Source organism: Zosterops lateralis (genome assembly GCF_965231275.1).
Source record: "Zosterops lateralis genome assembly, chromosome: 5".
NCBI lineage: Eukaryota > Metazoa > Chordata > Aves > Passeriformes > Zosteropidae > Zosterops > Zosterops lateralis.
Genome location: NC_139766.1, coordinates 66,407,175 through 66,434,227, shown reverse-complemented (window position 1 = coordinate 66,434,227; position 27,053 = coordinate 66,407,175). Strand labels below are relative to the sequence as shown.

General features: G+C 38.3%; 1 protein-coding gene across 3 annotated transcripts in view; it reads left to right on the top strand.

The window, feature by feature from the left end:
- Positions 1-25,856, top strand: part of INTU (inturned planar cell polarity protein) — a gene marked incomplete at its 5' end in the record, with an annotated part of 43,263 nt that extends 17,407 nt beyond the window's left edge. For 2 of the 3 annotated variants that reach the window (XM_083861574.1, XM_083861573.1), the window contains 13 exons: positions 4,757-4,960; positions 8,579-8,697; positions 8,829-8,918; positions 9,330-9,407; positions 10,169-10,361; positions 13,081-13,134; positions 14,281-14,343; positions 15,320-15,541; positions 15,892-16,314; positions 16,796-16,893; positions 17,519-17,708; positions 19,391-19,545; positions 20,470-25,856. In XM_083861574.1, the coding sequence (XP_083717700.1) occupies positions 4,757-4,960; positions 8,579-8,697; positions 8,829-8,918; positions 9,330-9,407; positions 10,169-10,361; positions 13,081-13,134; positions 14,281-14,343; positions 15,320-15,541; positions 15,892-16,314; positions 16,796-16,893; positions 17,519-17,708; positions 19,391-19,545; positions 20,470-20,581 (2,001 nt within the window). In that variant the 3' untranslated portion in view covers positions 20,582-25,856. Of the gene's footprint in view, positions 1-4,756; positions 4,961-8,578; positions 8,698-8,828; positions 8,919-9,329; positions 9,408-10,168; positions 10,362-13,080; positions 13,135-14,280; positions 14,344-15,319; positions 15,542-15,891; positions 16,315-16,795; positions 16,894-17,518; positions 17,709-19,379; positions 19,546-20,469 lie in introns of all 3 variants that reach the window. The other variant, XR_014590109.1, reaches the window with a different exon arrangement.
- Positions 25,857-27,053: the final 1,197 nt, after the last annotated feature.

Genomic DNA, 27,053 nt, shown 5'->3' with positions numbered 1-27,053 from the left:
TAGATTGAATACTTTTAATATCTTTGAAAACTCAACTGAGATGAAATTGATAGAAGTCAGTAATAAAAATTGATACCAAAAAAAGAGTTGCAAAAAATCTGACCTGATGAATAATATTTCTTTCCCCACAACCTACTGCATATATCTTTTCTTCTAGCTGAATAATTTTGGAGCTCTAAAGAAGAATTAAATAAGTAATGAAGAGTTAGATAGCTATTTCAGAACTAAGCCAGGAGTGTTACTTATCTAGGATATTACTAGCATAAAATTGAATATTCTGAGTTATTCTGCTTAAATCCACTTCCTGATGGACAGGAAGACAAGATAAAAGTTGAAACTTAGAGGTATGAGCAGGAGCAGGTTAAAAATGAAGGCTTCTCTTGGTAGTTTTTCTTCAGGTAGAGTGTGTGAGGTGATGATAATAATAGAAGTATTTTACAGTCCAGATGTTTTTAAAGGTAGAAATTTTATGTTTTCTTGAGCACAGGAGTTCTGCTTGCAACTTAGACAGTGGAAGTTCCTGTGGAAATATATCTGCAGCTGTAGTGGGATGTCAGTTCAGGAAGCTTTCCAAGATAATCTGACAGCCTGAAGTTTGCCTGAGCTACTGGAGTTGTGGTCAGGTCCTGGCAGAGCTCCATGGTACAAAAAACCTTCTCTTGTCCATCTGTAACCAAATAGGGAGTTGCTGTAACTGTTATTAAATACAGGATGATGAACAAGGCAGAGATGGCAGAGTTTGTGTCATTACATCCTCTCTAGATGAGGGTTTAGGTGTTACTGGTTGCTAAAATGCAGTGCAGCCCTTGACAGAGCAGTTCCTTGTGATGCTGCAGTGTCAGTGTTTGCCCTGTCAGTAAATCTGTCAGGCAGGCAGAGATTACTTGAGATGTGTAACATGTCATGGTGCCTTTCCAAATCCTGTCATTAAAGTGCAATTATTCCTTTTCTGCTGTGCAGTTTGAGTCAAGCCAGACAAGTGGTGGCTAGAATAGACCAGTGGAGATATAAATGCAGACTTCTGGGGTTTTTTTTTGCAATGTAGTACACTGTAATCATGCTGCTGAAGGAATAGAGGGTTGTTGTAGCTGATATTTTGTAATACAAGCAGAATTGTTACTGTGTTCTCATTCATCTTACCTTGCAAAATATGAAAAAAGATGCAGTTTAAAGCCTTTTCACTTACATATAAGGTATTTACTTAGGTCAAGTCCCTGCTCTTCTGGACTCACATTAAAACTGTTTGACTTAATTTCAAAAACTTCACTACCTAGATTCAACTGCACCATGTGACATAATATACATCTCATTGTATTTCCAGGATTTTGTTTTTCTTACCTTAGTTTAGGCAATAGATCTAGGCTTGTAAGGGCTGGTTTAGTGCATTTACTGAGCAATAGAATTCCAAATGCTACATTAGTCCTTTGTTTTTCATTTCACTTCTGTTTCCTGGCACCAGGAGACAGAGAAGACAGAATAGGAAGGGCAAGATATGCTAAAGGAATATACACTTCTTTACTCTGATACTCAGAAGTTGCAGAACTGTGTTACTCCAAACTTTCTGAAAACATCCAGCCTGAGGCGGACATCTAGAATCAGAAATTTCAGCCTGAAATTTTGAGTTACAGTTGTGTAGACCATAAGCACATGGCACACAGATACTGAAAACAGGAAGCAGCAGGCAGTCTGTAAAAGGCAGGCAGTGCCCCCAGCTCTGTCTGTAATAAAATCCATCTTCCAGGCCATGCAGCTTTCTTGCAGATGAAATCATGCCTTTCTGGGGCAGACCAGTGACACAACAGCTACATTTGCTCTTTCTAGATTGAGAAATGTGTAATAGTATTAAGAAGCAGATTAAACAGAATTTTAAATTAAGAAGCAGAGTGACCTTCCAGTCATTGCTTTCCAGCTTCCAGCAGTTAATAGTAAAGGACTTTTCAAATCAGTTAAGGGTTTCTATATTCTCCTTTGTTTCTTAAATTCCTTTGACTCCCCGGCATCCTGGAGCAGTGATTTATGTCACTGATTTGTATTCTGTTAATTTATCACTGGCTTTCAAATTGCCATCTAATCAAGTGCATGTCATATCCCTATGTTCCTGTGTTAGGAGAAAAAGAGAGCTCTGACATGTTCCACTTTGTCACCTTTCCTAAGCAGAAAATGGTGATCTGTGTCCCTCACAGTTCCTGTCACCTTCTTGGCATTTGCTTAAATTCATTTTGAGAAATGTTTTAAGTATTGAGAACATGAGCATGATATATAGAGTGGAATATTAATGCTTTCCCCATTCTTCATGTTGTTTTCTTTTCTGTTTTCTCTTGTGCATTGAACTGATTTTCTTCAGGAGAAATGGAATGAAAGCTGTGGAAGGTTTCACAGTCAGTACTTATAAAAGGGGACTTCAGTAGTCATATTTAATCAGATCCTATGTACTGCTCAGGATGAAGATTAATTTCTTCTCCACAAAAAAAATTAAAAAAAAAATAGGATATGTAGAAATGCCATCTCTTGGTCCTTTTCTATTACAGTGATGTGGGAGGCAGCATAGATGACTCCAGGTTGAAAGAAAGTTAAAGTTCTGCTCAGTCCAGTTTGTTTTGAGCTCTTCCCTGGAGGATCATAGGGTTGTGTCTCTAAGACAAGACAGACAAAGTTTGTTTTTTAGAAACCTGAGAGACTGGAAGATAGACTTCAGCAAGAATGACATCTGTGTGTCATTAGTGTAGAGACTGTAGCCTAAGTGTCATGACTAAATGTCCACAGACAAGATGCAGTAGAAGTTAAGACAAATAACTATTGAGCCTTGAGGAAATCCGTAAAAAGTTAGAAAGGGTATGAGGAAAATATTCTGAACTATATGCAGATGGCGTGACAAAGACACAGAACTGAGTCTCAGAATGCTGGAGAAGAAAACATACACTTCTGAAACTGTCAATTCTCAGGTTACTGGGTCTTGGAGAGCAGCTGCTGGGTCTTCCTGCTCCTGGAGCCCTGTTGATGTGCAGTGTCAGGAATCAAAACTGAATTGATGAGGAGAAGGGTGAGGGATGAGTTCCTGTCAGAAAAGAAAGGGGTAGTACAGCAGCACAGTAGAGCAGGACTGACTGCAGTGCTCTGCTGGGGGATAGAAAGAGAAAAAAGGCTGAGAGCAGCCCAAATAGGAGAGGAGGAAATTAATGGAAAGTGTTGGGAGAGGGAGTAAAGTGGAAGGGGAAGGTGCCAAGCAGTGACATAAGCGTAGCTGTAAGAGCTGACGATGGCACTTCTCTCCAAGCTAGTTTGACAGGCAGTGGGTGTTTTAAAGCATCACTATTTCCTGCTGGCACTCCTCTCTTGAGCTTTGTGTACACACATACACAATTACAAAAATGATCTGTTTTGAAATGTATAAATTACCTCAGCCTGGGCTTCTCAAAGTTTATCACAGTTGGGAAAATAAAAACGGATTTTGTTGCATCAGTCCTCAGGCTAAACTGCCACTGATTTTAACAGAGAAGCAGGATTTGGTGTGATATATTATGTTCAGAACTTCCCAGTCAATAGGCATGTCACAGGTATTTCAAGGCAGACAAACATTCTTGAGTAAAAACACATGGAAGAGGGAACTAAGAGAATGTCTACTTAGTCCAAATACATCTTCAGTCACTTTGAAAACTGATAATGGTCTCATCCAAGAACATAAATGATTTTTTTTTTCCTTGGAAATTGCAATTTTTATGCTCAGTCAAGAGATAGGTGTTTCTCGCATCTCCTCCTTTCATACTTAGGATAATGTGTTCATTCACAAAAAAAGAAAAAAATCACTTTCATCACTGCTGAGACAACTAACAAACAGAATGTTTGAAAGTCAAGGCTTAAAAAAGTAGGTCTACAAAGCAAATTTTGAAACATGTTTCCACATCAAGTTTGGATTATATGTTGTATGTCAGGAAATATGCATTTATTCTAAAACTCCTGGGTTTAAACTTACTTGGGAAATAAGAGACAGTAAATATATAATGTTTTGGCAAAATAAGCTTGATGATCTAAACTTAAGATTTTGTTTAAAAGAAGATGTTCTGTTTGTGTTCTGATCTTTTTTCTTCTGAAGACAGCACAATGAGGGATGTGAACACTTATTAGGCTACTTGGTAGTTGTGTAAATTATTAAATACAGCAACAAAACTCTTTGTTTTCTGATTTTACACTTAAAAAAAGGAAAGTTAAAATATAGAAAATGAAAGAATTGCTACCGTCATGATTTAACAGAACTTTTGCAGTCCAATGTAAATTCAAATGGATTTCCCTGTGCAAATATGTCAGTGCACTCAAAATGGCAAAGAAATGCTCAAGAAAGAGCCTTCAGGATATGTACTTAGGAAACTGCTGACATATTGAAAGAAGTCAGATACTGTGTGTGTGTTTCAAAGGAACAATAATGGGTTTGTGTGATCAAACAAAGCCAGAGCAGTAAGTATATTTTTCCATTCTCAAAACCATAAGAATTAAGTATGAAAACATAGCCAACCACATGCTTACTCACATGGTTCATAGAGCATGTAATAGCTGGCTTTGTCCTCTGTAATAGATGGTTATGTAATGCTGAATGTATAATTGGTTTTCTTGAAACAGCAGGAATTTTGTTTGCTTACATCTTCCTCAGTGAAGCTGAGGCTGAGAAAACCTAACCTCTTACAGGGTTCAAACTGTTTCCTCTGATAATGGGGAGTAATTGTAAGTACAGCCTCATTCTCACAGTAATTAATTACCTTAATAGGTTAAGCTGACATTTGAAACCTCGGTGTTCGAGCCTGAAGGAACCTGTCAGCAAAGGAGCAAACAGACACAGTCAGGTATGAACAACCTAGTCCGGCTGCTGTGGGGAGAGAACAGTGTGGAGCAGCAGCAGGCTGTGCAGGACGTGCCTCACATTGTCATGTTCCTTACCCTCAAACTGGACTCAGAGACATCCAAGGATGAGGTATGTGGCTGGCTCAGTAAACCTCAGCTGAAAGATAACTGACCACAACATTTGATAGAAAAGGATAAATTAAAAATCCTCTTCACGGTTTGGAGTGGTGAATCAGCCATAAAATACCCATTTTGGCAGAAATAAGGCCTGGAGTTCCAGGGGGGAAGAATCAGCATTGCTGCTGCCAAACTCCTCGCTGGCCCTGAGCTGAGCTGAGCAGCAGCAGGTGAGGAGCAACCGGGGTGGAGCCTGCACAGCCAAGATCCATCCATCCATCCATCCATCCCTCCATCCATCCCCAGTCCCCAGCTGTCTCTCGGTGCTCACCCGGATGTTTGCAACGCAGGGATCTGCCCAGTCACAAAAACATCCCCCAGCAGGAGCTATTGGCAGTCCACATCCATAATCTGTCTGCCCCCTCCTGTTTAGAAATGCTAATGTGCCTTTTCTTAGAGGGCTCTGCTGTTAGGAGTCAGCTGCTCATTCTTGCTTGGGCAGCGTTTTTGGAGCCACTTTTCCTTTGTCGTGTAAAGCATTCTTTGTCATTTCTTTCCTTTTTCTGTTCTTCAGGAATATTTTGCCAGTGTGCATGTAAGCCATTGTAAGTTTGTGTAGTTGTTCAGGATGTAGTCATAGCTACAAATACTCCTCTCCAGGCAGGGACACAGAGCTGAGCTTGGCCTCTTGCCCAGTCTGGAAATGACAAGTGGATAAAGTGGGCTTCTTAGGAACAGGCATTTGGGAAAAGACTCTTCTGCCTTTGTGTGAATTCTCAAATTTAGCATTATGTCCCAGTGATCTCTGTGCTGAGGAGACATCAAACAAAGCACAGGTTTTTCCACTCTCAAGGGACTAAGATGGCAGGACAGTGACGGACTGGGGAGCAGAAAGAAAACATTTTGCTTTCTATCCCTGGGAATTTATCCTTAGATTGAGATACTTTACTTTTTTAAAATACTATTTTAAACTGGTACAAGTCTACATTCTGTTGGTGATGTGTAACAGAGAAAACGTGTTACAGCTACACAAAACAGAGTTTAATTATATTTTCTAGAGACAAGGCTCAGAAGGAAAACCCTAGAAAATTACCTGATACCATTATATGTACTAGTCCAAGACCATTGTTTTCTTCACCACATAAACTTTATGAAATACTTAAAAAAAATAATTTCAGGGGTACTGGCCCCTCTCTTACATGCCTGATTGCAATTCTGCACTTCACAGTAAACTGAGTACTGATTTCTTGCCCCATTGTTCCTTTACGTTCTCCCAAGAAACAGGGATTAACCCTGAACATTGAGCAGAGGTAAAAGAGGGACTGTAATCCCCTCGTTGTCCCTTCACAACATGGAATAATTGTTTCCTGAGAAGTCTTGGCAGTTATGCAGCCCCAAATATGCTGAGAGATGCTTTGCTGATACAATGAAGCTCTTTATAATGTTTCCTTGCAAAAGAATGCCTCCTTCTTTAAGGCATTTGCCTTTAATTTCATTTTCTGAACTTCAGGCAACTTCTATCCTGTATATGTACCGTCCCAGATTAAGTTCAAACAGTATTTTAAATTAAGTTCTGGTACACCAAAGCCATCCTGCACAATAGAAAGATAATGATCCTTTAAGAAGCTGCTTTTCCCATATCCAGAGGAGGCACAGTATGCAAATCACATCCGTGTCAACTGTCGCAACTAGAACTTGTAAATAATTACTGCACTTGTGAGCTTTTGGCACCTAAAATAGAATTAATGAGATTTAAGACCTGTAAGCTCTGTCTGCTCAGCACTACAGGGAGAGAGTACTGGGAGTCATTTGGGGTGTGTGTGTGCCTGTGGGGGGTGTCCCTATGGTAACAGTTTCTCACTGAGTAAAGGTCTGTCCTGCCTTTTTTTGTATTTTAGTTTAAGGTGGGTATTACAATTAGACATTACATTTACATTTTACAATCACAATTACATTTGTCTTTGACCTGATTTTGGCAATAGCATGTCTTAAAAGGAATAATGTTCATGTTCCTCCTGCTGTTACTAGAAGACTCTGTCCAGGTTTAAGGGTTGGGTTGAGGGAGGATTTACATTTAAGAAATGAGCCACTTGTATTTATTAATTCCATTGTCCCTGGCCTGTGACCTTTGGGCTTGCTTTGGAGACAGCTGATCTGGTGGCATGTGCTAAATCACTATAATCACTATATCTATCCATGATAACAGCTCTGCCCATTTGTTACAGTTGGCTTTTCTTTCCCTGGGAATGTGTTCAGATAATTCTTAAACAAATTTAGTGTAAAGACCCCAGTTCATAGTGAGGAGGAGGGAGAAGAGGCTCTTTCTAGCCCTTTGCAGTGCTGCAATTAGAAAACAGCAGGGCTTCTCCAGTTGAGGGATTCCAGAAAATAAAAAGATCCTTGTCACTAATGAGCATTTAGAAATAGAGTTAATTAAATTGGATATGAATGAAGAGTTTGTCAGGTCCTTCTGTAATGAAATTTTGCATTCTTTTAGTCTTGATGAAGGAAAATTTTCTAATGGGTGTTGGCACTGGCTGAATGTGCTTAGTGACATTAACAGGGAAGTTAATCATGCCTGTGTGTCATTTGTTTGTGGAGAAAGATACTTTACCATCATCTTTGCAGTGGATATGCTTAATATTACATGCAGTATTTTTGGCCCATCATGATTTGGCAGAAAGCAATAATTTAGGGGGAGTCATGTTTGCTTATTGCTGTATTTTTTATAGTTGATGAAATAATACAAGATTTTTGAAAGTGCTTGAATAAAAGAAAGATTTTTTTTTTAATTGTTAGAAAAAGAAAAAGTCTCACAGATTTTTATCTCTATAGAGCTTTAGTTTCAAATGACTTGTGGGAGTGTATCTGGTGAGATGTTTAATGAGAAATCTTAAAGGTGGATTTTAAAATTTGAGCAAATTGATCAATTATGTTTTGTGCTATTCATGTAAAGCAGTTAGGTAGAGTTGTACAGAGAGACTTGAGTTTTCATATTCTTATGTTAGTTTTGAAGAGCTGTATGTCTGATGGTGGTTTAAGTCAGAACTTGAAAGAACTGTACAAATACTTGAATCAGAGAATGACAGAATTGTTTGGTTGGAAGGGACATTAAACCTCATACAGTTCCAACCCTGCAGCCATGGGCAGGGACACTTTCCACTGTACCAGACTGTTCCAAGCCCCATCCAGCCTGGCCTTGGACATTTCCAGGGATGGAACATCCAGAGCTTCTCTGGGCACCCTGTGCCAGGGCCTCCCCACCCTCACAATAAAGAACTTCTGCCTCTCTCTCAGCATCAGGTGTATTAACAGGGTACTTAAAGCTGATGCAGTGGCCACACTGTTTGTCATTTCATGTTTCTCCATGTAATAATTATTCTAAATAAGTCATGCTTTTCTATAAAATAGGGAATTTAGAACTGTCAGAAACATTCCTGTGCCTTTTAGAACTTTCCAGTATGCCCATACAGCACACTACTTGTTTCAATGTCATATGAATGATTTCATGTTTTAAAAAAACCCAGCTGTTACCACCAAAAAAAAAAAATCATTATCTTGTTTTCTGTGGGGATTTTCTGGAGGGGTTTTGGTCTTGATTTGCTTAACTAACAGCTAACTTTCTTCACAGCAAGAAATTATTTATCAGTACCCCATATCTGAAGCATCCCAAAAACTGAAAAGTGTGAGAGGGATATTTCTCACACTGTCTGACATACTGGAAAGTGTTACTGGTACCGAGATTATCAGGTAAAAGTGTTTGAAATGTAACTACTGTTTTTATTACTTCATAATGTACATTTTTAGTTGAGTGAAATAATTTTCAACTCCTTTATAACTTCATGGTGTTAACAGAAACACTTCTGGCTTCATTTTTCTAGTTCCTCCCTTTTCTTATGTGAAAAACTGGTTCAAGTTGTTTACTGGAAAGAATCTGACAAGTTGCTCGTAATTGGCCTTCCTGAAGAAAAGTGAGTTTCAAAGGAAAGGTTTTGTTTTCCTTTAATTTTTCCTTTAAATTTTGTGTTCTCAGATTTATTTTGTGTACTCTTCTAACAAAAAAAGGGAAGAAAGGGCTTTAAATGTACTATTTTTACTGTAACTAGTTTTTTATGTCTGTGATTCCACTCTTTTGATTGACTTTATTCAGATCTTTCATATATCCGTTTTTGTCGTTTCTTTTTCATTTCCTCTGAAGAGAAAAAGATCCCAGAAATATTTGTAAGTTAGAGTAATATCCTAGGATTTGGTAAACTCAAATTCTTTGCAGAGACTGCTGAATCACATCAGTGATATTACATATTTACACCTTCTAGGAGGACTGCTTATTCATCATAAAGATGTCATAACCATAGCTGTACATTTTAATTTTCATTTGTTAGTGTGCCACTTCCTCAGCTGAGGAACATGATTCAAGATGTTGTCAGGACCTTGACATTCATGTACAGTTCTTTGGACAGGTGAGTTCTTTCAGAAGGATTTTCTTTTCAGTCACTCATTTTTCATTGGTGCTCACTGGAAAAGACAAATTGTAGGATTAATTTTAATGTTTCCAGGGAATTTCTTTGCATGTTCCTTTACACTTGTATGAAAACAAGAATTGCATTGTTCTTGCCTTTTGATTTCAATCTTAACACTAGTAAGACAGTGTTTAAGCAGTCTTTGTCACTTCAGGAAGTTTTGTCCTTGATTAGGTTAAATCATTCCCATAATCCAAGTCACTGTGGATGTCAGCAGCACTCTGTGTCTATAAAACACAGGTGTGTATCAGTGTTACATTTTGAACAGAGTAAACACTCTGGACTTCTCCAGAATGAGTATCTGGAGTGCCAAACTCCATTTGGCAGAGTGATTGTCTTTCTCTGCTTTAGGAAATCACCCAGATTTTCAGTCTGACTGTTAAATTAAATTGTCCATTTGCATTTAATTCAGGGTTAATGTGTGTATGCCACAGTGACCAAAAAAGAGTAAATCTCAGTTGCCAAAAGGATGAGACTGATGTGTCACTCACCTTAAGTTGCTCTACAACATCTACTGTAATACCACACTGGTTTAGTTTGTTCTTTATTTGTAGGTACTACCTGGATATCAGCCTAGTGGTTTTTTCATCTTAAAAAATACATCCAAATGTGTAAAGAGGCTTTAGTGTAGCACTGAGGGTTATATAAGCAAGCTGCAAATTTCTCAGTGTTGTTCTAACTTGGAGTTCATGTTTGTCCAGTGCTTTTTGCCAGGTGGAAAACGTTTCTCGCCTGGATCATTTTTTCAGCCTGTTCTTCCAGCGTGCCCTTCATCCTGCCAGGCTGCAGCCCAGCAGCAGCCCCAGTGCTCAGCAGCAGCAGCATTCCTGCAGTGCCCTGTTCCTGGACAGCCTCCCAGGCCTGCGCTGGCTGACTCTGCCTCAGGAAATCAAGGTCATGTCCTTTTCACATCTCCCCAGGAAAACCTGGACATCACAGGCCAAAAACTCAATGCAGGTGTCTTCTGCCCTCCCTGTCTCTATCTCAGACCATCCATTTTCCTATAAAATTCAAGTTTGGAGCTACACCACTGTCACCCTGATCTTTTCCAACCTTCTGATGTTTGCATTTTTGTAGTGGAGTTTCTCACAGATTTTCATGTAAACAAAGTGATGTTATGACAACTGTTGTCCTTGTTTATCATTCCTCTCTTGAGCAGGGACAATTGATGGACTTCTAGTTTCACCAGTGTGGTTGGAGAAGTGGCAACCTCATCCTCCAATCCATGCTCATTGTCCAAAATCTATATAAGCAGAAGTAGAAAAATAAACTTCCCTCTTTTTGCCCTGATGACCTGACTGTGTGCATGTCATTCGTTTTGTGTCCTATAGTGACACACCACCATTCCCACAGGATTGCTGTTGTGAGTGTAGTTCGGTGACTTTAGAGTCATCTAGGAAAAGTAGGGGAAGCAGCCCCTGGTGTGTAGCTGTATGTTTGATTTTGACCATTGAAGTATTTTGGCAGGCAGGAAATATTATTTTATAAGCCCATGTATTGCTCATAATTTAGGAGAGTTATAAATGGCTGTTGCAGAATTAAAATCAATTCCCACATGTAATTTTTTGACACCAGACAGCTACAGCTTTTCTGCACCATTTCACTGTGCCAGGTTACCTCCATGTTAGAAACTGAGTGGTGCTTTTAGCTGGACTAAGACAAAAGGTGGATCACAGTAAATAACATTAAATTATAATATTAAAGACGTTTTAGCTGCTAGTCATAAAGCTCACTTTCATTACTTCAATATCTGTGACTCCAGTTTAAAATATGTTAGTCTTGTCATGGTAGAATTTGTTTTTTAATGAGTATCTGCTGTGATTTAATGCAAATAAAAACAGCTGGGAAATTTTAAATTCAGAGTTTTCTTTCATGGAGAGACCCAAAATATTTCTAAGTTTGTAGATAACATAGTTAAGGCTAATTGTAATTATTAGAAAATTATTCTAATCTGAGGTGACCATAAACTCCATTATGCAAACTTATTTCATCAGCAACAGCAACAAAAAAGAAACCCCATTGTACTTGCTGAACTTCAAGAGGCTGTGTGATGGAAAATTAAAGTTGCTTCTCAGAATGGCTTTGGGAAAGGCCCAAGTCTGGATGTTCATAATGACTCTTCTTCTGCAGTCACATATTCTGTTATTTATAGGTCTTGAAGATAACATTAACTAGGACTTCCCTGCATTTCTGTTTTTGTGTTTAGTAAGACCCTTGTGTATAATTTTCATGGGAGTGTTTGTAGGGGAAGGGATGAAGGATTAAAGTCTCTCAATTTACTATTGACAGGGTTTGCAGAATGATTTCAGGTTTGCTGTGGTTCACTAAGAGTTGTCAGGGATGTTGCAAGTTATTCATCTGTGCCATTCTTTTCCAAACAGATTTTCTTTGCCAGTGTGGCTTTCTCCCCTTCCTCCCCTTTCTCCTAAAGGAGAATTGTCTTCTCCTTTATCTTCAGTCACAGACTGATAATTATTTTGTCCTTTCCACCTTGCACTGTAGTGTTTTCACTAGTTTTTTATGATATGTTGATCAGGGCTTTTTCCACATCTTTTTCTTATTTCCCAAGTTTCTGTAGGGAGGCTCTGTTGTGCTTTGGTCTCCAGTTTAGCTTGCAGGCTGCTTTTTTCTTATAAAATAGTAAGTTAAATAAATTTTCTTATAAAATAGTAAGTTAAATAGTAAGTAAAACAGTAAAATAGAAAACTGCATCATTGATACTTACAATGCAGCCACCGCTTCCAGAGTTCTTCGAGATCATTCCCATTTGCCAGAAAAGTGTTGCTGTTGCAGAGGATGACATTTCCAGTTAGTGTTTCGGTGAAGATCTCTCTATTCTTTAAGGAATATAAAACTAAAAATGTAATTTCTTCAGGCAGAAAGCCACTTAAATTTTGACTGAGGAACAGCTGAGAGGCTGGTTAGTAGTCGAGTGCCAACAGGCTTGCTGACATTTCTCTGTTTGAAAACTGGCTGTATTTCAATTAGAGGCAGCCTGTTAACACAGCCCAAGAAGTTTGTAATTATGTGATTTAGGTTCTTTTCATTGAGCAGCACATTAATTATTTCATGAGTTTCAGTGCCTAGGACCAAGGAAAGTACCCTTAGTAAAACTTGATTTATCCAACAGCTCTTGCAGTTAGAGAAATAAGGAAGTTTAAAGTAGTTTCAATAGGACAAAAATAATGTGTGAGAGAGTTTTGGCAACTTCCATAGAGACAAAAAAAACTTAAATCCATTGGATAAAAGATTTTTCTAAAAGCTCAGTTGGATGCAGTAGTGTGCCAGGTTTGTCTCTAGACCTCGTGCTGAAAGTAAGAGTGACATCTCCTTTATACCAGACACTGGGGTCAGCAGGCACACAAGCACAGAAATTGTACAGTTCAGAGAGCAGGGAAATAGGCAGCAATTAGAAAAGGTTTTCCTAAATTCTGGTATCTCCAGGTGTTCTTAGTATTTGCTGTTACTAACACAAAACAGGTGTGAACATTCATCCACTCACTTTGTACCTGTGCATCCCGACCTGAGATGAGCAAGACAGAGTAAGATGTGCTTTTACTGGAAATAACTGTGTTGGGAATGTCTGTTAGAAAGTATTTTTTCACTCTTTCAGATGGAAATTGACACAGCCCTGAGTGATCTGGAAGCAGCTGACTTTGCAGAGCTGGTAACATTTTATTTTTGTTTGCTTTGCACAGTGTCTCCTTGCCTTGGTGTCACATTGAGTGCTGTAAACAAGCACTATTTGCAAAATCCATCAACTTCTTTTAATCAAGTGGGTGTCAAAGCAGTTTATCCTGAATTTCTCTCCATGTTGGATATTATAATGTATTATGATCCCATAGGATTGGTCACTGAAAATCCATGATTTAATATAACTTACAAAACCACTAATTTCAACAGAGGTGATTGGTGTTACATTTCTTCTTTGTGTAAATAACTGTCTCCTTCCCAAGCAGTTGTGTACAAACTTGGAAACATCTATGGATCAGAATTTAATCTTCCAGTTTACAGAATGCAGTTACAAATTCTGCTTGGTTTTAATACTGTTAAAGAAGGTGATAGTAATATAATTTACTATTAAGATGGTGCCAGGTGTAAACATATTGACTTTTCAGCTTTACTTTGTAATGGAAGAGCTTTCTTGAGCTCGTGTTCCAGAACAGTTACTCTAAAATTCTACTGAAAAGAATCCCTGCACTAAACAACCTGGATGGTTATTTACAGAAATCACTGTTTGTAAGTTACAGTTTATTGCACAGAAAATGATTCCACCTACTTAATTTAAAATACAGTGTATTCATTTTAAAACAGTGCTGCTATTGGGAGAGCACTGGGCATTTAAAAATTAATGAATGAATAGGAGTATTTTGAGTAAAATGTCAAAGAATGGAAAAAAATGCTTTAACTTCTAAGTTTTACTCTAGAAGGGCCCCTGGTGTCAGCAGTTATGCTAAAGCTGCTTTGCTGTTAACTGTGAGAATGAACATATCCTAACAGAAAGAGTTTATGAACACATAACAATTAAATAGAAACTAGTTATTTTGAGCTGAAATTTTTAGAGAAAATTCTAATGACACAAAATTCAGTAATGGAGGCTAAAAAGTTGGTATTTCTCTTAACTGCTCAGTATTAAACTGCTGTACTGGTAATAAGAGGTGGTGAAATATGAAAGTATTAAAGTATTCATTACAATTGACCAGAATTAGTTCACTTGCATTTGGTAAATAAAATAAAAACATTGGATTCAAAACTATACAATGCCTTTTTTTCTTTTCTTTTTTTTTTTCCTTTTTTTTTTTCTCACCAACAGTCTGAAGATTATTATGACATGAGAAGATTATATGTGATCCTGGGCTCTTGTCTCTTTTACAAGGTAATATTAATGGTTAAGACCTAAAGATTAGGAAAATGCATCTAGAAATCTGATGTGGTGTTTCAGAATCTCACAAATCTGAAGTGAATATGTGACTGATTTAAACTTGTATTTCTAGTAACAGACCTAGAGCTCAAACACCGTAACAGAAAAAAGCAGTGTTGGGAAATATGTACTGTATGAACAGCAAAAACAAAAATACTTCTTTAAAACTAGAATTTCTTGGTGTACAATCCAAGGATTGGAAAGAGAGAGCAATAAGAAAGTAGTAAGAGTCAGTTCAACTGAGACTGTAGGATATTCTAATAGGAACTGTTTTGTTCATTCCCATGTTTTAATAGCAGGTGCTCTATCTTGAATTTGTCTTTAAATCCAAGACTTAGGAAATTGTATTGACAGCTTTTTTCACTTTGGCTTCATTCATAACAATTTCTCTTTGGTAAATGTAGAGAATGCAATCAGCAGTATAAAGAGGAAGGTTATAGCCTTTGCTTTAAGAAAACTTGCATTTTAAAGATTTTATCAGACAATTCTTGTTTGTGATGGGAGTGTTATGAGAGAAGTGGAACTGCACAGTGTCTACTATGACAGCACTTCAGCTGTAAAGCCCTTAGTGCTGGAACCACTGTACTATGGATCTTCTTTGAAAATTGTATTCATTCCAGTGAAAGCTCACTATTTTTGGAGAGAGAACTAAATGAGAATTCAAGCACCCTAACACTGTTTTGCAAGCTGGGCAAGCCCAGCTCCACTTTGATAACTTGCCTGTGTGCTGATGGTTGATTTGTTTATATTTAGTTTTGATTATTCAGATGTGGCCCAAAAGCTCCATGTTGTACAACTGCACACCAAAAAGAGAGTCTGTGGGCAGAAACCTCTTAGGATCTCAGTGTATGTGGGGCAGGGATATCTCTGTATGAAAAGTACTCTGAAGTGTTTCTCAGTGAGCCCTCTTCCTTTGCTGTGTTTAATGAAGGGATACCTGATTGGCAATCACTTACCCAAGGAGGACCTGGTTGACGTGGGTTTCTACTGCCGGCACTACTGTCTGTTACCGCTGGCAGCAGAGCAGAGGGTTGGGCAGCTGGTGATCTGGAGGGAAGTGTTCCCCCAGCACCACCTCCAGCCCTCTGAGGAGGCAAGCCTGACAGGATACAGGGAACCTGAAGCAAGATACTTCTTATTGATAGTTGGCTTGGTGAGTTCATGCTGCAGCCTGCCCATTCTCTGAGGCTTTCTCTTCCTGCTGTGAGTTGTCTGTTCACTAGATCAACACTTCTGTGCATTTTGTTGGGTAATTTTTCAAAATACTCAAATTGTAGCTGTTTCATGGGATACAATTTCCCAGGGACTACAAAGCTTTCAAAATTTAATACAAATTCTCATTATTTTTATGCCTTTCCACTTCAGTTGAAAACGTTTCTACGTTCATAATCTTGTCTTTTCAGACAGCTCATATCAGCAATGTCTGGTTTTGGTTTTCTAAATGTGGACTTTGTTTAAAGCACAGTAAGCAGTCTTTTACGTCTGCATCCTCTGTATTTACAGAGACACTTTGTGCTGTGTGTCCTGCTGGAGGCAGGGGGCTGTGCATCCAGAGCTATTGGGAATCCAGGACCAGATTGCATCTATGTAGACCAGGTCAAAGCAACCATCCTCCAGCTGGAAGGAATAGACGCCAGCATCGAGGAAAGGCTGGATTCACCCTCCATCCCACCTTTAGCCTGTGCCGACTGGTTCCTTCCCACAGCACGGGACAGGCTGGAGAGCCTGAGCACTTCGCCAGTGCTGAGCAAGCTGCACAACTCCTGCAGAGCTGTGAGCAGTGCAGGGAGCAAGAGGAGCCTCTTTGGGGACTCTGCCCACGGCACGCAGAGGCAGAGCCCGCCGAGGGGCAGCGCGGCAGCCGAGCCCAGCAGCGAGGGGCCTGCTGAGAAGGAGAGCACACACCCACAGCCTGGGCTGGAGCAGGTCAGGGAGAACTCATCAGGGCCTGGGGGGCTTGGGGAGAGACAGGGCAGCTCATTCAAGCTCAGGTAACTGTTATAAAAAGCACACTGTAAAAGAATAAGTCCCTCCAATCCAGTAGAAAATATTCTGTTGCCTTGGGAAGCTCTGAGTCAGCCTCAGGGCTATCACACTCCGTCATTTTATAATTGCTTGTAAATATTTGGGGATTTCACATGGCTGGAGTGGGCACAGCTGTGTTGGAAAAAGCAGACAGAATTGGAGAATATCCCCAAAATAACCTGTCAAAACTAATTGTTGTACTGTTGTACAGCTGCTTCTAACAGAGTTTAGTCAAAAATAGGCTATAAAATACATTTATATAAACTGATATAACTGGGCCTTACTAAACATGCTACATTGTCCTTTCTGTCGGTTTGGTTGGATTCTGTTCTTTCTTTAGCTGTGTGTTCTCTGTTATTTCATCTGTCTGCTTGTTTTTCAGGCCACTAGGAAAAAACACACCCTGCCCAACCCATTTCATTCAGGAAACCTTAAAAAGAACCCTTCAGAGAAAGATCCAGAACTTCTTAATGCTATCAAGTAAGAAATTATTTTTTTATTGAGTGTTTCACTTTTTAGGCCATGCTTGGATTGTTTTTTTGAATAGACACAGATCACAGAAGTCCCTGCATGTTTTTACTCCAACCAGAGCTGTGCCATGCAAAGATTAGCAGAAGTGAATCTGTGAAACTGAGAGCTTAATTAAACATAAAAATCTGAAATAATACAATAAAAGACAACTGTTTCTGAATAATATGTCAGTATTGTGCACACCTGTCCCACATCTGTGTGACCTTGGAATTTCAAGTGGAAGTTTCTGGACCACACATGAACTTAGCTTGTGCCTCCATGTTACCTCTAGGTAGGTGTACAATGAACTAAGATTTTATTTCACTTTCCTTTTTTGGGGACAGTTTTTGAGAACATGAGTGCAATGCCTAATTAGCACCACAGTTTTTTAATTTGTTGTTGTTTTTTTTTTAAATTGAGTATTACAGTCAAAATTAGCAGGATTTCCTTGGTATGTGTGAGAATAGGAACCTTTTGAATGCCTGTATCCATTTTGTACCCTACTGTAATTAGAAAAACAATCCTGCCTTAAGAAATGGCAGCTGCAAATTATTTTAGTTTTTTTTAATTAGATGAATTCTCTAATATTTTTAAGGTTGACATCTGGTCCTGAGAATGCCCTCTTCCACTATCTGTCCTTGGAGACAATGCAAGGAATCTTTATTACTCCAACTCACAAAGAAGTAGCACAGCTTGGTGGCTCCATCCACCCTCAGTTAATTGAGAATTTCTACCAGTGCTGCCTTTCCATTCGTTCCATTTTCCAGCAGTCCATGAGGAAAGAGGTATAGAAATTTGGATTTCTCTTTGTCCAATCACACTCTCCAAGTCAGTGTTTCAAGGTTCTTTTCACCTCATTATTTCAGTGGTTCACTGTATTTGCATGTCTCCAGACTCTAAACCCAAGTGGAACACTGTCAGCTGTATTTTTAGATCCTAAAGCGACAATTCAAGTGAGTTAAGCGAGAAAAGGGGAAATAACAGTACAAATTGAATGAAGGCAAGTTTGCAAATAGCAGCATAGTTTTTCTTAATGTTTCTTTGGTGTTACTGAAGAAGTAATTTCTGACTCTACCAATGTGCCTTGGAAATCCAGGAATTTTTAAGTGTTAAAGATAGTGTTGATTTGGTGGATTGGTGACATCGCACTGGGTTTGGCTGAGCAGGACTTTGGCAATGAGCCATGTATTTTGGGCATTTCTCTTGGGAGATGTAGGAACCCAAAAGCAGAGAGAATAAATGAGTATTGCTTAGCATTGAATGGTAAGAATGGCTACAGCTACTAATTAGACATTTTATAGTTTGAGCCATAAAAATTGAGAATCAGAAATAACTGATGGACACATCTCTTTCAGTGAAATTTGGTGAAATCTTTTGCATATTGGCTCCAGCAATTAATGCTGAAATTGGCAGGCTGTATTATAGCATGAGGAGAATGTAAAAGAATAAACAGAAATTTGCCTTGTTCGTAGTGCATGACAAAATCAAATAGAGAAATGTACTATTATAATGTTATGGTTTAGGATCCAGAGAACTGCACCAGTGATGCAAACTTACTGTAAACTGATCAATAATTAATTTTGCCTCGATTTTTGAGAACTGAAAATTAACAACGTAACATTTAAAATGCATACAAGAATCTTGAATAAATCTTAAATTGAGCAAAAATAAGCTCTGTAGTCTTGAACCCTAAAATATGATGTTTTGACCGTGTTTTCTGGATCTTCAGCCCCTACATCATCAATATTGTAGGCAGATTGAACACTGTGGTTTCTGCATCTGCATATGGCAGACAGAAGTTCTTTGAGTTGTTTTCTAAAAAATCTTTTCTCTCACCTTTGAAGCAACTGCTTCACTGGCAGATCCAGAGATGAACTGGAACTTTCGCAAGGTTTATTCAAAAGCTCTGCTCAAAACATACCTCTAAAAGCTGGAGAAAACACAAAAATATCTTTCTTTTCTATGCTTTTATGCCCTCATACTGAGTAAGAGTCAGAAAACACTCTGAGCAAAATGCTTCAGCTGTTGATTTACAAAAAGAAATTCCTGCCTAGCCAGGTTTATTCAATGGACTCTTACTATCACAGTTCTTAATTAGGGAGGCACACAGAGAAAGAAAGATGAGAGCTTTAGCTGTTGTAACACACTTTTTAAAAGTGCTGTAGTAACTCAGATGTCTTTTTAGAAAAACAGTGTTTAGATAGAAGGGAAAAAAGTCAAAAAAGGGAGCATGTGTCTAATTCCAACCTGTGTGAGAATGGAAAAGCCTTTTGATGCCAAGCTAACAAAACTGTTGAGAAAAGAATCGCGTAAGCAAGTGAGTTGTATCTTTTCATCCTGGCTTTTTGACAGCAGAATCATCCATCAGAGAGTCTTGAGCAAATCACATACAAATACATGTTGTATTTGCTCATGTTTATGTCAAAATGTCTCATTCTCTACTAACATTTCACTAGCTCTTTTACAGAAAAAGAAAAAGACAGGCACTGGGATTTCAGAATTTAGTAAGGCAGCTGAGGACCCAGGTCTGGTAAGGGAACATGGACTTCTGTTTGAGTGCTCTCCTGAAAACTGGACTGACCAGAAGAAACCACCACCAACAATGAACTACTGGGTTGTGGGGTAGGTTTAAAGACAAATTTCACATCCAGTTTCTCATTTTGACTGTGCCATTGTGTTCTTTAAATTGTGTTCTTTAATTTAATAATGTGTTCTTTAATTTTATTGTGCTCTTTAAAAATAAATTCAACTGTAGCACATCACAGAAATACTTGAGCTGACTGACTGAGGTGGTTTTAATTTAAGGGGACTGGGAAGTTGCATTGATGTGAATTTCCACCTTTAACAGTTGCTGAGTTAATGATATTAACAAATGAGGTGAACAGTTACAATTACTGTTACATTATAAAAGAGGCTTTTTCATTGGGAAGAAAAATGTTTAAAGAGAAAAAGCAAAAATAATCATTCCCCACCATCAATGTATGGAATTGCAGTTCATGTGGAAAAATTAAAATCTTTATTAAAACATTAAAAAAATGTTTATGCTACTGTTGATACCTTCTAAAAAATAATTGTAATGCACATGTATGAACAACTTCTCTATTTTAGCTCTTTCCCTAGAAGAGCTCATTGTATGAATATGTGGGAATGTAACTACCCAGAGGTTATTACATTTAAAAATCAGTAAATATGTGAATCCTGGGGCTTGCTCTCAAGGACCTTGATTGCAGCTTGTAGCCCAGAAACTTGGATTGCTGCAAACAGAGCAGTAACACAGAAGATCCTGAAAGCCTAAAGACTTCTTTTCTCTACACAGCCTTAAAAAAACTGAGGAGAGAATAACTTGATTTAAAAATGCAATGCATTGAAAGAGGTGAAGTTACACAGGACAGACACTGAAATTTGCCATCTGTCTTACACAGCAGCTTATTTTTTAACTTCTTACTGAAACCTCACAGTACAACCAGAATCTACCATTTGAGGAGGAAAAAGAATAACACCTGTGATGATTTCCTTCATTTTCTTCTTTCTCTTTTTTTTCCCCAGGAGACTCATTCTCCATCCCAAACCTCAGGAGTGTTATGTGTGTTTCCATGACTCAGTGACAGAAGCTGCTGTGGAACTGGCCTTTAAACTGTCCTTTGGCTTAGCTGCATAGATGAACTTCCTGCACACTCAGGCATCCTGCATGGTGCTCTTCATCCTTTAAAGCATCCCTTAAATGGAAATGAACTCAATTTGGGTGCCACCCATGGGGTATCTTTGAAATGCTTTTTTAAAAAATCAAGTACCTTGTGGTATGATGCAGTTCATACTTCAGTGGTGCTTCTAATGAGCTTCATCAATTGAAGACTTAAAAATATTTCAAAGAACCAAAGTTCTTATTTTTATATAGTCACTTTTTTTTTTTTAATCCTGATCATAACTTTATTATATGAAAACACCACATAATTTGTAGGTTCACTGCTGTTCAGTGTACAATATGCAACATAAAATGGTGAGCTGATCCTCAAAGTACTCTATGAACGTGGAAATTGGTGATGGAAGAAAAAAGTAGTTCTTCAGTTAGTTAAAATTTTGCATCTCTGAGGGCCTGAAAAATGCTAAAGTTTTCAGTAGCATTTAATCAAAACACAGAGAAATCTTCTAGACAATTCCTGGCACTTAGCCTCACAAAACTAATGGCTTATCATTTTTGCTCTCCTGGCACACTCCAGGACTAAAGTGTGGTTGATGTTTTACTTGATTCCATGAGTTTTAACTATAAATAATACTTATATTTGTGAAAATCCAATTTTGAAGACACAAAGAAAGATGGGGGGCGGGCAGGGTGGTTTTAAGACATGCATGGGCTTGGCTTATTTTATATCCATAATTTCATAATAAAAATGTGTATTTGTTAAAGAACACTAAAGCATTAAATTTTTATTCATTTTTTGCTTATTTATTCTTTTATTATTTTATTCCACTTGTTTTTCATGAGTGCTTTTCATAAAATGCATAACTAAAACTGCATTTTAAACAAGGATATCAAAAAGTTGAAGTCTTCAGGAAAGCAAATTTCAGTTTTCTGGGTTTTCATGACCAAAGCTTTAGAAGTTGTTTTCACGAGTAAACGACACGATTTGGGGTAGTCCTAAAACAGTCAATCAATGCCTGCAGCACTCACAGGGTGATTCACAGCTTGTCTGGATCACTCAACAGTTGCTTTAGTTCCAAGCAGCAGAAGTCTGGGACCTGCAGTGCAAGTGTATGATGGAAGACTTGGCTAATCAGCATTCCCCAGGATTTATGTTCCCTCGCAGATGAGCAGCAGTATTTCAGTTTGAGGCAGACAAATTACAGCAGGGGTGTGTTAGCTGTGTTCCCAGTGGATAAATCAAGTGATGTGAGAGTTACTCTGTTACACCTCTCAGAAGTCTAAAATAACTCAGCTTTGGGTTTTAGATTTCCTGATAGGTGGAAGAAGGAGTGTGGAGGAAAGCAAGCAGTCTTTGCTGCAGTGCTTTTAGCTGTTTATCTTCGTGTCCAGGAGAACCCTTTCTTTAATTTATAAGAATAATGTAATTCTGAAAGTGCCACCAAGTTTCTGATACCTGCATAAGCTGCCAGGCACTGCTGTGAGTGTGAGCACCCTGTCAGCCAAAATGTGTAGGGACATGCCTCAGGAGAGCAAGGTCTGCACAGCCCTGAAACTCCTCTGTTCTCCTGCATTCTCCATAGGTATCCCTAGTCCTAGAAATGGATGAAGTCAGGACGTTGAAAATCTAAGTTATTTCTCACATTACTGATGTTTCACTCGTAGTTCTGAGATTTCCTAGTGCTAACACCACATTCATGTGCTGTTGGTAAGTTTCCAAATAAATCTGTATTTCCAAAAAGAAAGGACCTGAAAAGGAAGATTTTTGGCCTTTGTTGCAGCTCATGCCAAATAGAATAGATATTGTATAATATCCTTAGTGCAGTATAAACTTGGGGAATTTAAAAACCTCTAGTTATTTTTAAAAATCCATTTCTTTCTCTGTAGAATTTTTGGCACTGGTGGTTTGGCAAACGTTACACAGTATTTCCCAACACAGGCTCTAAAGGTTGCTTTTAAGGACAAATGCAAACATATTTTTATGTCCGAAGGGGATAAAGGAAAACAGGTAAAAATAATCTTTTGCATATTAATTTTAACAAACTAGATCTGGTCAAGAGCTGTGCACTTCTTTCCCTCAGCATGGCTGGGAATTACTGGTGGTAGAAAGAGGCAGGATTCCTGTGGAGCTTATTGCTGCAGCAATAAAATCTGGGATTTGATCTTAAATGATTAATGACTTTGTGAGGTGCCTGTAAACGTCCTTCCATTCAGATGGATTCTTGAAAGGCACACAGGCCAACACCCGTGGAATTAATTACAAGGAATCTTGGTCTTGGAAGATGAAATGTTGATACTGGCATTTGGCAAATTGCATAAAAATCATTCATAATAGCAGAATGGAAAATAAATTTTTCGTATCTGATTTGTTTAATGTGAAAATAGATGGAAAATCTGCTTCATTTGTCTCTGTCTTAAGTTATCTCTTTCAGGATTTCTTTGATTAGACTTTGATAATGTAAACAAAAATCCAGTGTTCTGTGATTTCTCCTGTTGACAGTTCTTTACTACAGTGCCAGAAAGTTTCCTTGCCACAGGCTTTCCTGGTAGTGCTGACCAGGAGGAATTCCGTCAGTCACTGGAGTTTGATTCATCTCCTGGTATCACATGCAAATTCTTAAGCAGTCCCTTTTCAATTACAGTCATTTTGTATATAAAGAGTGTAAGGTGGTTTTCTTTTCTTTCCTTACAGTGGAAAAAAGTAAAACAGGCATTGTGTAAATAACTCTGTTTATGGTTCTTAAAATCTCCTGAAGTGCTTCCAGATGGTTCACATGTGCATGAGCTCGTGACTCAAATTTGAGACACATTCCATGAATAACCCTCAAGATTAATTTCCTTGGAAGTTCAATATTTAGCAAAGTGGCATATCCACTGTTGAAGCTCAGGGTCTTTGGATGCTTTCTTACATGTTCTGTTCAGGACAGGAAATGGAATACTACCGCTCTGGAGCTGTTCCCAAACTGGCAAATAAAATGTGATTTTGGTCTGTATTTACTACACAAGATGTACTCCTGATTGCAGTTAAAGCCAGCACAGCTATGTCAGAGCTGTAAAAAGTTATGCAAGATGTTTCTTCTACTGTGATCAGCTTTTACAAGTGAAAATACAAGAAAACCTCAGTGTAGGAGTTTCTCTTGAGACTGCCACGTTTCCTAATTATTTTGTAAATACAGTGTTTTGGGTAGATCTTGTTCTGGGTGCTTTGAAGTTCCATTTAGTACAAAGGTCAGTGTTCTAATATTGTAAATGCTGTGTTTTTGTAGCTGTGCACAGCAATCTCTATGTTTCAGTTTTGGAAGGGCATCTTGGCAAACCTGGCTGCTGGCAGAGCAGCAGGAGCAGGATCAGATCCCCTAAGATCAGCTCAGTTGTGCAGAGCATGGTGCTCGTGCTGGGGAAGGCAGTGAAATCTTTGCAGGGGCAGTGATGTGCCTCAGGTGTTTTATGTGCTTCATTCTAGAGGCAGACCAATGCACAGTAGTATTAGAATCCTTTCTGTTAGTTAAAAATTTACCAGTGTGCAATTACAAGCATTAAAGTAACGAGAAATGCACAATCTTTAAAGAAGAGGATGAAGTAGAGTGAAAGAAAATTCTCTGGAAATAGAATTTCAGCTCTCAGTTTTGCATTTGTTTCAATTCTATAGGGAAAAGTTTTAACTGAATTTTGCCAACTTTGGGTGCAGAAACCAGGAGTTTAAGTTGGGAATAACCAAGGTGTTATGGGGTGTCATCTAAAGAATCCATGACCATCCTTGTTCTCTATCAAGAATATCAAGTGAAGATTTTTCTCAACTGGAGATGATTTTTGGGTAGTTTATCTCTCTAGATGCATTTCACTCATTCATATAGGTAAAATTAATTTCCTGGAAAGTGTGTCTAGAAGGCTTTGCAGTACAGAGAGAAATCTGCTGTCTCTGGGACTGTTGGCTTTCCTGATTTGCCTGCAATGGACAACTTAACTCTGCCTCTTGTCTGTGTAAGTTTATCCCAGGAATTGGCTGCTTTGCTTCACCTGTTATTCCCTATGCATTGCACTTGGGCTGAATTAATAATTTTGTGATGCCTTTTGGCATAAGAAGGTGTACAGGGTGGTGTTTTTCCTTCAAAGGTTGCTTTATTGCCTGCCATGTTTTCACCTGTAGAGAATCCCAAGAGCTGGAAAACAGATTAAAAATCTCCACATGTAATTTTAACTTTTTAAACTATCTTCACCCCTCCACATCTCTATGCTTTGTTGAAAACAAAGACACAGCAATGACCTCCTCTGTTTAAATATTTCAGTTGTGCAGGCAGCCTGTACTGAAAAGCAGGGACAACAATGTGCAGCAATTTCTGTTCTATTAGGTGCTGCTGGGGGCTGGATTATTAAAATTCCAAATACAGATGGACTTCCTGGCCTGTACAGGGCATCACTGTGCCCCAGGCCTTCAGTCCTGGATGTTATGGACAGCGTTAAGGTGGCTTTTACAAACAGAAGTGAACACCTTTTAAATCTTTATCATCACATTTATTGTACACTAATGAGGGTGTTAGCCACAGCTCTTTACAGTTATTTGTGCTTGAGAGATGATTAGTAAAGAGCCAAGTCTTTCTAGAGTAAGATTAACAGTACAGAAATTGATCAAAATTACATTTCTTATCTGCTGCATTTGATGTGCAGTTTACATAACTTGTACAGGCTTCCACTTCTGTTTTGTATGTTCAGCTGACAGCTTGGTGAAAGCTTTTAGCAGAAAACAAGGATTGGCTTTTCCTACTCAGAGCCAGGTAGGACAGGTTTGTGGGTAAAATAATTTTATTAGGTCGTTCAGTAGCATTTGAAGTGCACTGAATAATACAAATCCTTGCTGTGAAGATTATTTTCAAACAAATGATTTTAAAAAAGACAAAAATACTCTTGAGAAACCAGGACTTTGTTCTCTGCATCCCTGAGGAAGTTTTGCCACCCAATAGCAGGAAAGAGTTGTTGGTTCCAGAATGCTTTTATTTCAAGGATGTCCTCTCCTGGTATTCCAGGAAGTCAAAAGAAAATCTGAATAAATGTTGGCATAGAACTTGCTGAGGTCATTTCAGAAAATTCCAGGGATACTTAAATTCTTACATAAGGCCCTGCATACCTCTGGTAATCTGTCCTAAATATCACAAACCTTGAAGCTTAGCCCATTAGCACTCCTGACATCTTCCCTTCTGACTAAATATGATTTCACTGTTTTATGTTTTATCTGAGCAGCAGGCCTGCACTCCATGCTGTTTTATTTCAGAGTGCTGTGCCTCCTGAGGCTTTACCAGGAGGTAAAGGTTTCTGGTCATTAACTTATTACTAGGATAAAGAAGAGTATCAAGATTATTGGAAAAATAAATTTTAATAACTTAGAGTAAGATAATGGGTTTACTAGAACGAAATATGAAAATGAGAGGTTTTATATGTGTTGTGGGTGTATAAATGTATTTTGTGAGTAATCCTTATTTCATTCCTGTTGTTCTGAAGGTACAAATGATGCTGATTAGTATAATTTTAACAACTTCTTATCATGCTGCTTACTCTGATCCAAGTGGAGGCCTTGAATTAAACATAGCACCTGTTATTTCTCCAGTTAAGACTCTTGTTTTCCAGATGGAATAACTTTCTGGAACAACAGGCATACTCCAGTTGCTGCTTTCAGCAAAACTGGTTTCTGTCAGCTAAGCAGCAACAACCATTATCAAATGGCCTCTCATTTGCATATATTCATGTTGAAGCAAAACAAGATATGCTGAATGCTTTTTAGCTGTGTCATGACACTTATTTTTATTGATCATGTGAACATTTATTTCATATGTGTGTATCAGTGGCCTAAAGTAGACAAGATTGTCTTTCTGCCATGGTGGAGAACCTAGAACCTTGCCTTGACGTTCCAAGTGGGTTTGATTTCAGATGTAGCTAAGTTGAATCTTCAATTTAGTTTTAAAAAAAGTATCTTCTCTCCACTAGAATTTGATATAATGAGAGGGATTTGGATATGTCTCTCCCAAAAAAAAGCATGTTTTTTGCTAGTGAAGACAAAAGACCATTGCTGGTTCCTAGTACAGCCCTTAATATGTTTTAGAGGACTCTATTGATCACTAATGAACTGCAATCTACTTGGTATAAAATTATCCCATTCATACTCAAGAAGGAATAAAATGAGCTGTGCAAGTTTTAATAGCATTGAAAGAATTCAGAGCACCCTTAGGATGGGAGTGACCTCATTTAATTCCTAAGCCTTCTACTTGCCCAGTAGAGCTTAAAAGAAGCCTCAGAAGAAGGATCACAGCTTTTCTAAATTTAGCCATTGGTACCAGCTAACAGAGCCTGACACCAAATAAATATTTAATAGCCAACAGATCCTTTTGGAGTGATCCATCAGGAGAAAAGTTCCTTGGTGTTCTTTACTACAGAAAGACCAGTGAATCCAAGAAAATACTCCCTTGGCTCTTGTTTGAAAATCTCAGTGTTTCCATTTTGT